Raw genomic sequence first — 17,029 nt, 5'->3', positions numbered from 1 at the left:
GACCGGCCAGACTCCCCAACCCACGGTTGGTGCGGGACGCCACCCCGCCACCTTACCCGCCCGCTCCCGCAGAGCCCCCTCACCAGTCACCACGCCCACCACCAGCTATATCACCCAGCCAGCCACTCCCGCGTCCCTTCACCGATACCTCACTCCCCTCCTCCCGGCGCCGCCGCTGCTGCTCGCCATGGACGCCGGCGGCCTCGCGGCGGGGTCGCACATGCGGGGCGAGCTGCACGTCGTGCGCGGCCGCGACGCGGAGCCGGGCGCCGCCCGGAGCGCCGCGGCGGACGTGAGGACGTGCCGCGTGTGCGGGGACGAGGTCGGGGCGCGGGAGGACGGACAGCCCTTCGTGGCGTGCGCCGAGTGCGGCTTCCCCGTGTGCCGGCCCTGCTACGAGTACGAGCGCAGCGACGGCACGCAGCGCTGCCCGCAGTGCAACACCCGCTACAAGCGCCACAAAGGTCAGCAATTGAGTACTTGAGTTGGTTCGCTGCATGCGTTGGTAGACCAAGTCACCAACCACAGATACCTGAATTGCATTGCATGATCCGTTATTGATCCTGCTGCAGGGTGCCCGAGGGTGGAAGGGGACGAAGACGACGGCCCGGAGATGGACGACCTGGAGGAGGAGTTCCCCGCCGCCAAGAGCCCGAGTAAGAAGCCCCACGAGCCCGTCGCCTTCGACGTCTACTCGGAGAACGGGGAGCACCCGCCGCAGCGGTGGCGGACGGGAGGCCAGACGCTCTCCTCCTTCACCGGAAGCGGTGAGTGATCGGTGTAGGCAGGTTGCAAAGTCGTAAGATCGATGTGTGCAAGTGCCAATAAAATAAAAAATAAACTGTGTTGCAGTGGCCGGGAAGGACCTGGAGGCCGAGAGGGAGATGGAGGGGAGCATGGAGTGGAAGGACCGCATCGACAAGTGGAAGACCAAGCAGGAGAAGAGGGGCAACAAGCTCAACCCCGACGACAGCGACGACGACGACGACAAGAACGACGACGAGTACATGCTGTAAGCAGCTAGTATAGCTAGCACTAATTTAGCTAAGCAATTATATTCCTTCCATTCATCTGAATAATTCCAACGCAAGCAACACTAATAAGTGATAATTAAACAAAAAAAATCCATTAAATAGGCTGGCCGAGGCCCGGCAGCCTCTGTGGCGCAAGGTCCCGATCCCGTCGAGCCAGATCAACCCGTACCGCATCGTCATCGTCCTCCGGCTGGTGGTGCTGTGCTTCTTCCTCAAGTTCCGGATCACGACGCCGGCGACGGACGCCGTGCCGCTGTGGCTGGCGTCCGTGGTGTGCGAGCTCTGGTTCGCGCTCTCGTGGATCCTGGACCAGCTCCCCAAGTGGGCCCCCGTGACCCGGGAGACGTACCTGGACCGGCTGGCGCTGCGGTACGACCGGGAGGGCGAGGCGTGCCGCCTGGCCCCGATCGACTTCTTCGTGAGCACGGTGGACCCGCTCAAGGAGCCCCCCCTGATCACCGCCAACACCGTGCTCTCCATCCTCGCCGCCGACTACCCCGTCGACCGCACCAGCTGCTACGTCTCCGACGACGGCGCCTCCATGCTGCTCTTCGACACGCTGTCCGAGACCGCCGAGTTCGCGCGGCGCTGGGTGCCCTTCTGCAAGAAGTTCGCCGTGGAGCCCCGCGCGCCCGAGTTCTACTTCTCCCAGAAGATGGACTACCTCAAGGACAAGGTGCAGCCGACCTTCGTCAAGGAGCGGCGCGCCATGAAGCGCGAGTACGAGGAGTTCAAGGTGCGCGTGAACGCGCTGGTGGCCAAGGCGCAGAAGAAGCCCGAGGAGGGGTGGGTGATGCAGGACGGCACGCCGTGGCCCGGGAACAACACGCGCGACCACCCGGGGATGATCCAGGTCTACCTGGGCACCCAGGGCGCGCTCGACGTGGAGGGCCACGAGCTGCCGCGGCTGGTCTACGTGTCCAGGGAGAAGCGCCCCGGGTACGACCACCACAAGAAGGCCGGCGCCATGAACGCGCTGGTGCGGGTGTCGGCCGTGCTCACCAACGCGCCCTTCATCCTCAACCTCGACTGCGACCACTACGTGAACAACAGCAAGGCCGTGCGCGAGGCCATGTGCTTCCTCATGGACCCGCAGCTGGGGAGGAAGCTCTGCTACGTCCAGTTCCCGCAGCGCTTCGACGGCATCGACAGCCACGACCGCTACGCCAACCGCAACGTCGTCTTCTTCGACATCAACATGAAGGGGCTGGACGGCATCCAGGGCCCCGTCTACGTCGGCACCGGCTGCGTCTTCAACCGCCAGGCGCTCTACGGCTACGACCCGCCGCGCCCGGAGAAGAGGCCCAAGATGACGTGCGACTGCTGGCCGTCCTGGTGCTGCTGCTGCTGCTGCTTCGGCGGCGGCAAGCAGCGCCGCGGCAAGAAGGACAAGAGCAAGGGGGGCGGCGCCGACTCCGGCGACGAGCCGCGCCGCGGCCTGCTCGGCTTCTACAGGAAGCGCAGCGGCAAGAAGGACAAGCTCGGCGGCAAGAAGGGCGGCGGGCTCGGCAAGAAGCACCCGCGCGCGTTCGAGCTGGAGGAGATCGAGGAGGGCCTGGAGGGGTACGAGGAGCTGGAGCGCTCCTCGCTCATGTCCCAGAAGAGCTTCGAGAAGCGCTTCGGCCAGTCGCCGGTGTTCATCGCCTCCACGCTCGTCGAGGACGGCGGGCTCCCGCAGGGCGCCGCCGCCGACCCCGCCTCGCTCATCAAGGAGGCCATCCACGTCATCAGCTGCGGCTACGAGGAGAAGACCGAATGGGGCAAGGAGGTAATTGTATTGTAATTTTTATAATAGCAAAAAAAAAAAAGATGCACCAGCCGGGAATCGAACCCGGGTCTGTACCGTGGCAGGGTACTATTCTACCACTAGACCACTGGTGCACGGTTGATGATTGTGCTTCAAGCATGTCCTTTTATTACCTGAATGGTTTCAGATCGGGTGGATTTATGGGTCGGTGACAGAGGACATTCTTACTGGGTTCAAAATGCACTGCCGCGGGTGGAAGTCGGTGTACTGCACGCCGGCGCGGGCGGCGTTCAAGGGTTCGGCGCCGATCAACTTGTCCGACCGTCTCCACCAGGTGCTGCGTTGGGCGCTGGGCTCCGTGGAGATCTTCATGAGCCGCCACTGCCCGCTCTGGTACGCCTACGGCGGCCGCCTCAAGTGGCTGGAGCGCTTCGCCTACACCAACACCATCGTCTACCCCTTCACCTCCATCCCGCTCCTCGCCTACTGCACCATCCCCGCCGTCTGCCTCCTCACCGGCAAGTTCATCATCCCCACGGTGCGTCATCTGAGTACATTATTTATTCCGATTCCAAGCTGATGTTATTGGCATGATGTATATCCTGATGGTCGGTCGATCAACTGAATTACTAACATCATTGATTGCAGCTGAACAACCTGGCCAGCATCTGGTTCATCGCCTTGTTCCTGTCCATCATCGCGACGGGCGTGCTGGAGCTGCGGTGGAGCGGGGTGAGCATCGAGGACTGGTGGCGCAACGAGCAGTTCTGGGTCATCGGCGGCGTCTCCGCGCACCTCTTCGCCGTGTTCCAGGGCCTGCTCAAGGTGCTGGGCGGCGTGGACACCAACTTCACCGTCACCTCCAAGGCGGCCGCCGACGAGACGGACGCCTTCGGCGAGCTCTACCTCTTCAAGTGGACCACCCTGCTGGTGCCCCCCACCACGCTCATCATCATCAACATGGTCGGCATCGTGGCCGGCGTCTCCGACGCCGTCAACAACGGCTATGGCTCCTGGGGCCCGCTCTTCGGCAAGCTCTTCTTCTCCTTCTGGGTCATCGTCCACCTCTACCCCTTCCTCAAGGGGCTCATGGGGAGGCAGAACCGGACGCCCACCATCGTCGTGCTCTGGTCCATCCTCCTCGCCTCCATCTTCTCGCTCGTCTGGGTTAGGATCGACCCCTTCATCCCCAAGGCCAAGGGCCCCATCCTCAAGCCGTGCGGAGTCGAGTGCTGAATTGATCGAGCTCGATTGTTGAATGTCCGTATAGATCAGTTGCTTGCATGTACGGACGCGACAGCGCGTTTGCGCATGTACTTTTGGACCACCAGGATTCTACTCATATTCGACTTATTCTTGTACAAGTTTTTTGTGATCGAGTGAGACAGAGTACGTGTTGGGGTTGTACGAACTGTGGTGGACCTCCAATCAAATTAAAGGAGACTTTTTTTCTTCAATTACGACAACAAGGACTATCTAGAAGTGTGTGATGTTTTGATCCTCAAGACAATCCACATCACTACCGACTATATATGCATTGTTAGATTCGTTAGTTAACCATGAATAGGATCTTAGCTTAGCTTAGCCTAATCATGATCACTAATTATTAACCCAAATCTAGATGTACGAGTTACACTATAACTAATCTTACTAGTCGAGTTACAATCAATTCGCTTATACTGATCACGTGATGATGGATTCCTTCCGCTGTGGAGATAATTTGCTCGACCGCATGGTGTAAACCAGGCAGATTATCTACTAGTTTGCGGTATTTCTATTTGTCACGCGCACTACCACAATACATGCTGTCGCACAATAGCACAGGCAGATCTAATCTATCTATATATATCATATATAGATAGCACCCACTAACTATTTCTCTCTTCATGCAAGGTGTCCACCTCATTCTCCACTAAGTGTCCCACTAACTTTCAACTACCTTATTAATTACAAAAAAATGTTCATGTCATCTCTACAATATGCAATACTTTTAATCTTTAATTAACTAAAGTAAAATCATACACATACGCTATTTTTTCATCACATATTCTTCTATAATGTGATCAAATATTCTATTGGTGTTTTTTCTTTTAGCTTATCGATTTTTACGAGATTCAATAAACAAGAAAATATCCATATGACCTCTACTATGTGCAATACTTTTAATCTTTAATCTATTAATGTAAAGTCATATACATACTCTATTTTTGCAATACTTTTAATCTTTAATCTATTAACGTAAAGACTCATATACATACTCTATTTCTTTGAGCACTTATTCTTTTATAATGTGATCAAATATTCTATTGATGTTACTTCTGTTAGTTTATCGATTTCTACCCAATACTGAAAAAACATGCAAGTAAAATTCATATAATCTATATAGCCTATATAGATGACACCCACTAAAGTCATTAACTCTATTTCTCTTAGTATGCAAGTTATCCGCATCATATAGGAACCCATTATATCAAATGTCACATCAACGTCCACTAGGGCCATCTATTTATGTTTTTCAACGATTTTTTTGTGAATGTTGCTATGCAATCATCTTAACTTTTCTACTTTCAAATTTCATGTTAAAATTTTATTTAAGAAATCCCGCAGCAACACGCCGGGTATCACCTAGTTACTCATATGCATGCAAATTCAAAACTAAAAAAAACTATAAGTATTAAACTAAACATCCAAATTTAATTTAGGTTGCACCATTATCTATATATGTACTATACTAATGTGCCAAGATTTGGAGCATGCTGGTGAGTCGTGGCCCCACATGGGACCACACACTGTTCATGCGGGTCCACATGGGATTTGTGTAATATTTAGATGGGACCTGCTTACTATTTAGATGGGACCCACGTGGACCCGCATGAATAGTATGTGAGTCCCACGTGGGACCAACATACTATGAATTGGGACCTACGCATAAAGTATATTTAATTATTTTCTATATACGACGAAAATAATAACAAGATTATGTATACTAGATTTTGTTTCCACTTCGTAAACTTACAAAATATAATTGAATCATCCATTCATTTTTAATCTTATCTTTTTTCACTACCAAAATTAATAATTAGTGTAAGTCAATCCATCAACTATACCTACTAACATAAAAAAAATAAATTCCTACATGTACTATTTATGCAGGGCCCACGTGCGACCCGCGTATTATTCAGTTGGTACTCACATAGTATTCAGTTGAATCCCACCACAAAATATATTTAACTATTTTCTACGTATGAAAATAATAACCAAATTTCATATACTACGTTCACATGTGGTAGCTCTACTACTTATTGGATTTTGCTTTCACTTCGGAAACTCGCAAAATATATAATTGAATCATCCATTGATTGCTATTCTTATCTTTTTTTCCAACCAAAATTAATAATTAATGTAAAACAATCCATTAACTATATCTACTAACATAACAAATGAAATCCTAAAAAAACTTTCTGTACATCTAGCGCGCTCTCAGACTTTAAACTACTACATCGATCTACTGTAACTTTTACATTTCATTCAATACATCAACAAGATGTTGCTTTAAATATACTATACAATATAGTATACGATAACATTTTTTAATATTGATACATGCGCGCAAGGGTGCCAACCTGTCTAGTATTTCTTATGACAAGATCTTCAAAGTAAGTCCATACTTGCTTATGTTTGCATGATATTTTGAAAAATTATTTTTTAATACTCAATAATGTATTTTGGCTACTGGAGCAAATATTTTAACAACATAAACAAATGATTATTTTCAACAAACAAAAAGTTAAACATAACGAATAAATAATAATATACAACGAACAAAATATCACATATCATGAACATTCGATTTTATAGGATAAATAATAAAAATAAATATCACGAACAAATGAGTCAATATCATGGAAGAATTTTAATCTACAAAGTGAACAAATATTTTGGTATTGCGAATAAATTAGTTACATGCAGATAAATATTTTACATGAAGAAGAAATGCATAGTGACTAAATGAGTCATCATAGTAAATAAAATCAGCAACAACTAGTCATCGTAGTGAATAAAAGACGAGAATCGAAGGAAAAAAGAAAAGAGGAGAGGAGTGACTGCAGGTGCCAGCATATATGTACGGAGAAAAAAGGAGCATGCACGCACGTATAGAGAAAAAAAAGCTGCAAACATGCATGCAAGTGGGCATGTGTGGTGTGTGGTCTCATACCATGCATCGAGAGAGAAAAAAACAAGCTCCAAACATGCATGCAAGTGGGTATGTGTGGTGTTAGACCATGCATGGAGAGAGAGAGAAAGAAAGATGAGCACAAAAGCACAGTACATGTAAGAGAGAGTGAGAGGAACATAGGAGCCCATGCATGTATATGCACATATGATCCAACCAAAAGGAGTACTCCCGCACCGAATGTACAAGCGCTATTGGGCTGAATAAGCAAACATACGTGTTCAGGCGATGGATTACAAATTTGCAGCGCGGGTGATATATAGACTTGACGGGCAGCACCTGCTGCCATACGTCGTCCCATAAAGAAAGCACAACATCATACGTATATTAAAGGAACAGTTTATATTGTTCTCATAATTTTTTATATTTTGTGATGGAATATTGTAACATCCCAAAATCCACCGAAATAATTCACGCGATAAAATGGGTTAAAAAGTTTTTTGTCGTTGAGCTCGAACCTTTTTTTTTTCCGCCCGATCCCCGAAAGACCCGACCCCGACATCCGAATCCATCACCCTGTTCACCCTTGACCCGCGCACGCACCCGACCGAACACGCGTGATCGGCGCTGCGCGTGGCCGACCGCGCGCCGCAGATCCGGCGCGAATCTCTCTCCCGCTCTCTTCTTTCTCTCTCTCCCCTCCTTTTCTTTTTCCCTCTCCCATTTTTCCTTTTTCTTCTTTTCTTTCCTTTTCTTTCCTCTCTCCTTCCCTCCTCCTCTGCCGCGCGGCCTGACCGCGCCACCCCTCCCCGCTCCCGGCCTGCTCTGCCCCGCTCCCGAGCGCCCCCCGGCCCGGCCCCGACCTCGCCCCCTCGCTGCAGAGCCGTGTGCCGCCGACCCCACGCGCGCACGCGCGCGCGGTACGCGCCCGCCGGCCCCGAACGCCGCTCGCCCCGCCTGCCTGCCCTGCGCGCCACCCCGGCCGCTCCCAGCTCCCACCCGCGCACGCCCGCGCGTTCCACCCCGGCCTCCCAACCTATCATTTCATGCACCTAACAAACTCTGATCGGCCCGAAACTCTACCGCGCCTTTCTTGACCTAGTTTCGGCCATGTCATTACGAAACCACACAAAAATATTACTCCGTACTCCATATCTTATGTGTTCCCGATTCGAGCTCAACGATAGATCTTTATTTTCTATATATTGATCGTGTGCTTGTTTGTGTGCGCTATAGACCACGAAGTGAACGAAGGAGAGCCCGTCAACGAGCAGTACTATGAGCAGGTGAACGAGGACCCGTTCCGCGACCCCGAGCCCGAAGGACAGGACATCCCAGAAGGCTTTGAAGACGGCAAGTTCAATCCCGCCCTTTGATGCATGTTTCAGTCCTAGTTTTTATAAACATAACCTATTGGCCTGCTTTATAAAATTGCATATGTTTTGCCTGCATGAAAACACAGTTGGATAGCCACCCCTTGATTTGTTATAACCATTCCTTGACCACCTAGATTAATGTCTGATTTTGCTTGGACGTTAATCGCTATTAGAACGCTTAGGACTCTGCACATAATGCTATTTGATTTATAAAAGAAAATGTGTGCGTATGTGGGATGGGATAAATGTGGTGTTTTTTAAAGAAGGTTTAGACGGGATGGATGGCAATTCTACGGATTTGCCTTTTTGTGTGCTCGTGCCGTTGTGGCAGGGCAAGGAAGGGAGATATCCACCTTGTCACCCCTAAGGACCGAGTTGGTGTTACATCTCACCTAACTCCACTATCGTGCAAACCACTCGACCGTTGAATGGGCAACGGCTTAGCATAAACCCCACTAGTTGATGTGATAGCCATCAGGAGGGCTGAGAGCAACGGGTGACCAAGGAAAAGGGATATGTTCAGTGTGACTTAGACCCTGGTCGTACCTCAGAGTTAGGTTGATGACCCTTTGGTGAATCCCGTGATGGCAGATCAGGTCTAGCTAAGGTGGGTAATGGCTATGTCGGGATCTACACCGACACTTCGGTGCTCGTGTTGTGGTACCCGCTTGTGGGTAAAGTTGCACACCTCTGCAGAGTTAAGAATCTATTCGAATAGTCCGTGCCCACGGTACTGGGCGAGTTACGGTGTGGTCTCACTACTAGTGTTTACCTTGGGTTGGCTAGCGTGAGTTGTTTTGGATTTGTGTCCGGCATTTGTGCCGAGTGCTACGACGGACGGGGAGTCCGGTAGCAGTTTAAAACTCAAACCCCGTGTTATTCATTACAAAAAACTGTTTTCTGAAATGTTTTTGGTTAAACGAACCCCTGCATAAAATTTAGCTTTCCGCAAATTAAAGCCATAACCTTATCCTTGTTTTACCTGTGCATGTTATTCTGATATAACTCCCTCCGTGGGTGTGGTTGGACTTGCTGAGTACGTTTGTACTCACCCCATTCTTACTTTTTACAGAAGAAGATCCAGACTTCGTGCCAGACGACGCCGAGTAGGGTTATCGTTCTACACCCAACCTTGCCTGTGGATCGGCCCTATTTGAGATGATTTCGCTGACGCAGTACTCTGAGCCCGAGCTAGACCCCATGTGGGTTGCGGTCTGGTGTTATGTCGTAGCTTGGTTACTTATTATTATTATTATCTGTATCGAGTGTCCTCCTCGGAGGTTTGTACGGTAATGAACCATCTGATGTAATAAATGTGGCATCAGCCTCCTGGGACTGGTGTTTGTATCACATTTAAGTCTTCTCTTATGAGGGGAAACTCCAGGTGGTATCAGAGCCGTAGGTTGGCCGTAGGACGTGACTCTAAGAGCGAAACCCTGTTTTAAGCCCTTTCACACTAGGATTATTCCTTCCTTAACCCTTTCTCACACAAACACTCACCACTGGTTCTTGCCCTATTCCAGATGGCTGACAATGGATGGATCGGCGGAATCTGTCACGCAGAGCCTGGCCTTCCTAAGTTGTTGATACTCAGCCTGGAACGCATCGGAGTTGTGGACCCACCAGAGTTTCTCTATCGGGAGTACGACTCCAAGGGCACTCTTCGGTGCGACCTGATGATCTTCGTGGCAAGGAGCACCCGCTACCCAGATGTGGATCCCTGGTTCATCTCCACCACTGGTTTTCGCTTCCCGGACACTTATCGAAAGGCCGCCCGTAAAGCCCTGCGACGACTACGCACAATCTACAGGCATCACCTTCAGCGGACTCCTATGGGATTTTTCCCGCCGACTGAAGGAAGAGGACGCACATGGATTGCCCGGATGAGAGGACTTGGAAGAGAAGAAGAAGACCTAGAAGACACGGTCTCTCACCTATCCATCTACCTCACCGGCCTGGATGAACTCTACCGCGAACAAGCGGCACAACTGAAGCAACAAGTCCACAGAGCAGAAAAGGCAACCCAAGAGCTGGACCAACAACGGACAAGAACCGTACATGCCGAGTATTCCCTAGCCGCCCTCCAAGTGCTAATGCAAGAAAAAGAGATGGAACTGGAAGAACAACAGGCAAGAGTCACACGCGCCGAGAATTCCCTAGCCGCCCTCCAAGCCCGAATGCGAGAGTACGAGGCTCGCAGAGGAGGAAGAAGAAGAAGAAGAAGAAGAAGAAGAAGAAGAAGAAGAAGAAGAAGAAGAAGAAGAAGAAGAAGAAGAAGAAGAAGAAGAAGAAGAAGAACCCATGAAAACTCATTGGGATGTAGGTACTCAGACAGAAGAAGAAGAACCTGAAGAAACCCACTGGGATAAAGGTACTCAGACCGAAGATGACGCGATGGATCGGTATCTTCCACTGAAGAAGCGCCCTCTTAGGATCGAGGAAGAGTCCCCATGATAGGAGTAGCCCTTAAGCTAGGATCCCTGCTCTAATAATCGTGTACCAATAAAGTATGTATCCCACCATGTTGCAATAATAAATATCATCTACCCCTCTTTGTGTACCTCAAATATTTGTGCAAGTTTTTCACTCTATCCTTGTTTTCAGATGGCTGAGGAAGGATGGACCCAGGGCGACTGCCAAGCTGCACCTGGCTTCCCCAGCCTCTTGATCAACGCCCTGGAAAGCCTTGGCGTCACGGAACGCCCAAGGTACTACAGCAGAGAGTACGAACATCATGGCACTCTCCGCTGCAGGGTGATCCTAGTCATCGCTAGAAGTGATCGCTACCCCGACGTCCAGTCATAGCGAGTGACCGCTACAGGGTTTAGGCACCAGGACACCTATCCCTTAGCCGTCAGGAAAGCACTCCGTTACCTGTGCCAAATTTTTGAAAGACACCTCGCCCCCACACCAATGAGGTTCTTTCCGCCGGCTATCAGAACCCTAGTTTGGGAAGCCCAAATGAGAAGCTTAGAACGGCGCCGCCATGAAGAAGGCCTCCTGTACCGAGTGGCTACCTACCTAGCCTCCTTGGATCAGCTCTTTGACGAGCAAGCCAACTTGCTGAGGGAACAGACCCATCGAGCCGAGCAAGCAGAGCTCGCGGTAAGACTGCAACAGATCCGAGCAGTCCAAGCCGAGGCAAGAGCCGCAGCCACGGTCAGCAGTGAAGCAGTTGCTCAGGAGAGCCTCAGGCAAGCCCGGGACCAGCGTATGCAGGAATGGGCTAGAAGTGGAACCCCAGTCCCGGCAATAAGAGAAGACAATGTTTTGCTCGGAACACCCGTCATAGGATGGGGACCACTCTTTGGACACCCACAAGCCCCACCCGAGAACCCTGGGAGGTCTACGGCCGCCGCTGCAAGAGAAGCCACTACGCAACCCCGGGAAAACGGAGACCTAGAGGACGGCGAGCAAGGATCGCTCATTCCCCTAGAAGCCGTGAGTTCTCTTCCCAGGGAAGAACCCACTCAAGCCGATGAGTTTGCCTAAAGTGCTAACGACCGTCGAGGGATGAAGCCGTGTGGTCCGAAGAAGATTTGTGCCCCCTTTCTTTTGATGTTGTGTACCCGAACGTGTAGTACGCGTTTGGCCTTGCCCGTGTTGTACCCTCCCTTGCAGTAATAAAGTTGTTTGTGCTTGTTGTTTGCTATGTGTGTGTGCTTGTTGTTTGTGTGCTTATCGGAAGAAGGTAGATACCGCCTTTTCAAAAATACGATTTAATTAACTTAAACATCACTTAATCCTAAACCTCACAAAAACTCTACCCAATTTACAGATGGCTTCCCGAAGCGTTATGAGGGCCTCCCGCATTCGGAACCCTCCAGTCGCTGATATGGGAGTGCAGCCGGATGGACAGAACCCTCCCTAGGATGAGCAAGAAGTGAGCCAGGGCAGAGGAGAAAATGATAATGCGCCACTATCGCCACCACCACCCTTCACGGACCTGGCACAAATAATCCACAATCAGACCCTCATTTTAGAAACACTGGCCAATGCCCTTGTCAATAGGCAGCCACGAGGACAAACCATGAATGACAAGCTGGCAGCTTTCCTGAGGACCAAGCCGCCCACCTATGCTGGATCCAGCAACCCTTTGGATGTAGATGACTGGCTGTGTGTGATCCAAAGGAAGCTTGAGCCGTTCGAGTGCCAGGATCGAGATAAAGTTCTGCTGGCAGCACATCAACTCACTGGGTCTGCCTTAGCCTGGTGGGAGAATTACTGCGCTGCTGCCAGAGATGCCTCCACCATCACTTGGAATGAATTTGTAAAGGAGTTCCGCCGTTATCACATTCCCTCGGCCACCATGAAGCGCAAGACAGATGAATTCCGCGCACTTCAGCAGGGGAGTATGTCGGTGGAAGAGTATACTCACCAATTTATGGAGCTGGCTCGCTATGCACCAGAAGAAGTGAACGACGACGAGAAGAAGCAGGATATGTTCAAGAAGGGACTAAACCCAGAACTCAGGACCCTGCTCAACCCTCAGATCTATCCTGATTTCAACACCTTGATGAACAAGGCAATCCTCACCGAGAAGGCTAAGATTGATGAAAGGAAAGATAACAAGCGCAAGTTCCTGGAGAGCAAGTCTCGCCAGCAGGATCGTTTCCAGAAGCCCAGAAGCTTCAGCTACAATGCACCAAGGTCCCAAGCCCCAATGCCGTACAGAACTCAGTCTCAAGTAACAGGACCACAGGCCCCTAACACCCAGCCCAGAAGCCAGAACACCATAAGGGCCCCGCAGAGTAATGCAAGCCAAGTCACCACCAACAACAGCAATGTGAGGGCCTGCTTCAACTGCCGTGAGACGGGGCACTTCATCGCTGACTGCCCCTATGCCAAAAACAAGCCGGCTACGTCAACCTTTTCCAACACAGTGAACGGACCAAAACCAGTTCTGACGGGTGCCAACCGAGTACCCATCCGCGGCAACAACAACACCAACAACAATAGTCAGCAGATGAGGCAGCCTCAGCAGTTGTTTGGACGAGCCCGCGTCAACCACATCGACGCACAGGAAGCTCAAGGAGCTCAGGGCATAGTACTTGGTGAGTACCTAGTCAGCTCAACCCTCGCAACAGTACTGTTTGATTCTGGAGCATCACACTCATTCATATCCTCAAGTTTTGTGGAGAAACATAAAATACCTACAGTACTACTAAAAACGCCCCTATTAACCCGAACACCCGGGGGTGACATCAGGTGTCAACTGGGTTGTTTACGGGTAAGGATCAATTTAAGTGGGGTAGAATTTCTAGCAGACCTAGTGGTACTTAAATTAGAAGGGATAGACGTGATCCTTGGAATGGATTGGTTAAGCCGACATAATGGTCTCATAGGTTGTACTGACAAAGTGGTACACCTAACGAACCCAGAAGGAGTACGAGTGACCTGTCATACCCGGGAAAGTGGATCAAACCCGATGGTATTTAGCATGGAAGCCAAGTCCTTGGGAGAAGTCCCAGTAGTGAATGAGTACCCAGATGTTTTCCCCGAAGAACTTCCCGGTATGCCACCAGATAGGGATGTAGAGTTTGTTATTGACCTTGTCCCTGGAACTGCCCCTATAGCCAAGAGACCCTATAGAATGGCAGCCTCTGAATTGGCAGAACTGAAGAAACAACTAGAAGAATTACAAGGAATCGGCTTTATCAGGCCAAGTTCGTCGCCTTGGGGAGCCCCGGTTCTATTTGGCAAGAAGAAGGACGGAAGTATGAGATTGTGTGTAGATTACCGGGCACTAAACGAAGTCACTATCAAGAACAAGTACCCCCTTCCCAGGATCGACGACCTTTTTGACCAGTTAAAAGGGGCCAAGTACTTCTCCAAGATCGATATGAGGTCCGGATATTTTCAGCTCAAGATTAGGGAGAGCGATATCCCGAAGACGGACTTTGTCACCCGATACGGGCAGTTTGAGTTCACAGTGATGTCTTTTGGTCTGACAAATGCACCTGCTTATTTCATGAACCTCATGAACAAGGTATTTATGGACGAGTTAGATAAGTTTGTCGTAGTCTTCATCGACGACATACTTATTTACTCGAAGAGCATTCAGGAGCACGAGCAGCACCTGAGGGTAGTTTTGGAAAAGCTGAGAGTGCATAGGCTATACGCCAAATTCAGCAAGTGTGAGTTCTGGCTGGAGAAAGTAGCCTTCCTTGGTCATATTCTGACCACGGAAGGAATAGCAGTGGACCCCGAGAAGGTCGAAGCAGTGTCCAACTGGCAGCAACCGACCAACGTCAGTGAGATCAGAAGTTTTCTTGGATTAGCTGGGTATTATCGGAGATTCATTGAAGGATTTTCCAAGATAGCCCGACCCATGACAGAGCTGCTCAAGAAGGAGAAGAAATTCACCTGGACAGAGTCGTGTGAAAGGAGTTTCCAGGAACTGAAGCGAAGATTGACTACCGCTCCAGTACTGACCCTACCAGATATTCATCGGGATTTTGTCATCTATTGTGATGCATCCCGACAAGGATTGGGTTGTGTACTGATGAAAGACGGGAAAGTCGTTGCATATGCTTCCCGCCAGCTCAGGTCTCATGAACAGAACTACCCAACCCATGATCTGGAACTTGCAGCTGTATTGCATGCCCTTAAAATTTGGAGGCATTATCTGATTGGAAATAAGTGCGAGATCTATACCGACCATAAGAGCCTGAAGTACATCTTCACCCAGCCAGATTTGAATTTAAGGCAAAGAAGATGGTTGGAGTTGGTTAAGGACTATAATTTGGAAATCCATTACCACCCCGGAAAAGCAAATGTAGTAGCCGATGCCCTAAGCCGAAAATCCTATGGACCCTAGGATGACCATCTGCGCGAGGAGATGGCACGATTAAATGTACACATTGTCCCTCGAGGCTCCAGCCAAGTGCTGAATATCCAATCCACACTAGAGGACAGAATCAGAAAGGCACAAAGATCGGACAAGAGGCTGATGGAGATACAGAGGCAGACCGGAGAAAATAAGGCACCAGACTTTAGAGTGGATAATAAGGGGACGTTATGGTATAACGATAGGATTTGTGTGCCCCAGAAGGGAGACTTCAGACAGATAATCATGGACGAAGCCCATAACTCGGCCTACTCCATCCACCCAGGATCCACCAAAATGTATATGGACCTAAGACAAAAATATTGGTGGGATGGAATGAAGGCGGACATTGCACGATTTGTCGCCCGTTGTGATACTTGCCAAAGGATCAAAGCTGAACACCAGAAGCTGGCAGGTTTGTTGCAACCCTTACCCATTCCGGTTTGAAAATGGGACGAGATAGGGATGGATTTTGTAGTGGGTTTGCCCAGGACCCAGAAAGGACATGACTCCATATGGGTAATAGTGGACCGACTCACTAAAGCGGCTCACTTCATACCCGTACGAACCAACTACGACGTAGAGAAGCTGGCCAAGCTCTACGTAGAAAACATAGTGAAATTGCATGGTGTACCCAGTCGAATTGTTTCAGATAGAGGAACCTAGTTCACCTCTAGGTTTTGGAAGAGTTTGCATAAAGCCATGGGCACAAAATTAGATTTCAGCTCCGCTTATCACCCACAGACGGATGGCCAGACAGAAAGAGTGAATCAGATTATGGAGGATATGTTGAGAGTATGTGTTCTCACCTATGGCAAGGACTGGGAACAAAGTTTACCTTATGCAGAATTTTCATATAACAACGGTTACCAAGCAAGTTTAGGCATGTCACCGTTCGAAGCCCTCTATGGAAGGAAATGCAGAACACCGCTGATGTGGTCAGAGGTTGGAGAACGTGCCCTAGTCGGGCCCGCACTCATAAAAGAAGCAGAAGAAAGAGTTGCCGAGATTAGAGAAAAGCTAAAAGCAGCCCAGTCCCGACAAAAGAGCTACGCCGACAAGAAAAGACGGGAAATAAATTTCAACCCAAGGGATTTTGTGTATCTCAAGGTGTCGCCCATTCGAGGAACCCGAAGATTCCATGTACAAGGGAAATTGGCCCCCCGGTACATTGGACTGTACCGAGTTCTGAAGAAAGTTGGAGCAGTAGCATACCGCTTAGAGCTACCAGAAGAAATGTCGGATATACATCCGGTGTTCCACATCTCACAATTAAGAAGGTGTTTAAGGGTACCCGAAGCAGAACACGTGCCAGTGGAAACGATAGATCTACAGCCAGACCTGAGATACCAGGAAATACCGGTCAAGATTCTAGACACTGTCACCAGGAGGACCAGAAACTCCGAAGTGCGGATCTGCAGAGTCCAGTGGAGCAGACACGGAGTAGAAGAAGCTACGTGGGAACGCGAAGACGCTCTGAAGAAGGAGTTTCCTCACCTCTTTAGGAATCAGCCGAATCTCGAGGACGAGATTCATTTTAAGTGGGGTAGGTTTGTAACATCCCAAAATCCACCGAAATAATTCACGCGATAAAATGGGTTAAAAAGTTTTTCGTCGTTGAGCTCGAACCTTTTTTTCCGCCCGATCCCCCGATCCCCGAAAGACCTGACCCCGACATCTAAATCCATCACCCTGTTCAGCCTTGACCCGCGCACGCACCCGACCAAACACGCGTGATCGGCGCTGCGCGTGGCCAACCGCGCGCCGCCAATCCAGCGCGAATCTCTCTCCCTCTCTCTTCTTTCTTTCTCTCTCTCTCTCTCCCCTCCTTTTCTTTTTCTCTCTCCCATTTTTCCTTTTTCTTCTTTT

General features: G+C 49.9%; 1 protein-coding gene and 1 non-coding gene across 2 annotated transcripts; one reads left to right on the top strand and one right to left on the bottom strand.

Annotated features, from left to right (window-relative positions):
- The first annotated feature begins 22 nt into the window (after nt 1-22).
- On the top strand, nt 23-4,241 carry LOC120687352 (cellulose synthase A catalytic subunit 7 [UDP-forming]). Its single transcript, XM_039969321.1, has 6 exons — nt 23-464; nt 573-767; nt 853-1,012; nt 1,137-2,802; nt 2,969-3,319; nt 3,430-4,241. The coding sequence occupies exons 1-6, from the start codon at nt 188-190 to the stop codon at nt 4,015-4,017; spliced, it is 3,237 nt and encodes a 1,078-aa protein (XP_039825255.1). The 5' UTR covers nt 23-187; the 3' UTR covers nt 4,018-4,241.
- TRNAG-GCC lies at nt 2,845-2,915 on the bottom strand. The gene has a single exon. It is a non-coding gene; the product is annotated as a tRNA-Gly (tRNA).
- Nucleotides 4,242-17,029: the final 12,788 nt, after the last annotated feature.

Source organism: Panicum virgatum, chromosome 9N (genome assembly GCF_016808335.1).
Source record: "Panicum virgatum strain AP13 chromosome 9N, P.virgatum_v5, whole genome shotgun sequence".
Lineage (NCBI taxonomy): Eukaryota > Viridiplantae > Streptophyta > Magnoliopsida > Poales > Poaceae > Panicum > Panicum virgatum.
Note: the sequence above shows the minus strand (reverse complement) of the source record. Positions and strands in the feature narration are given on the sequence as shown.

What these genes read in the sequence shown, in the direction of transcription:
- LOC120687352 (XM_039969321.1), top strand. Translation starts at nt 188, where the DNA reads ATGGACGCCGGCGGCCTCGCGGCGGGGTCGCACATGCGGGGCGAGCTG. An exon ending in CCGCTACAAGCGCCACAAAG is followed by an intron (nt 465 to 572) that starts GTCAGCAATTGA and finishes ATCCTGCTGCAG; the next exon opens with GGTGCCCGAGGGTGGAAGGG. An exon ending in CTCCTCCTTCACCGGAAGCG is followed by an intron (nt 768 to 852) that starts GTGAGTGATCGG and finishes ACTGTGTTGCAG; the next exon opens with TGGCCGGGAAGGACCTGGAG.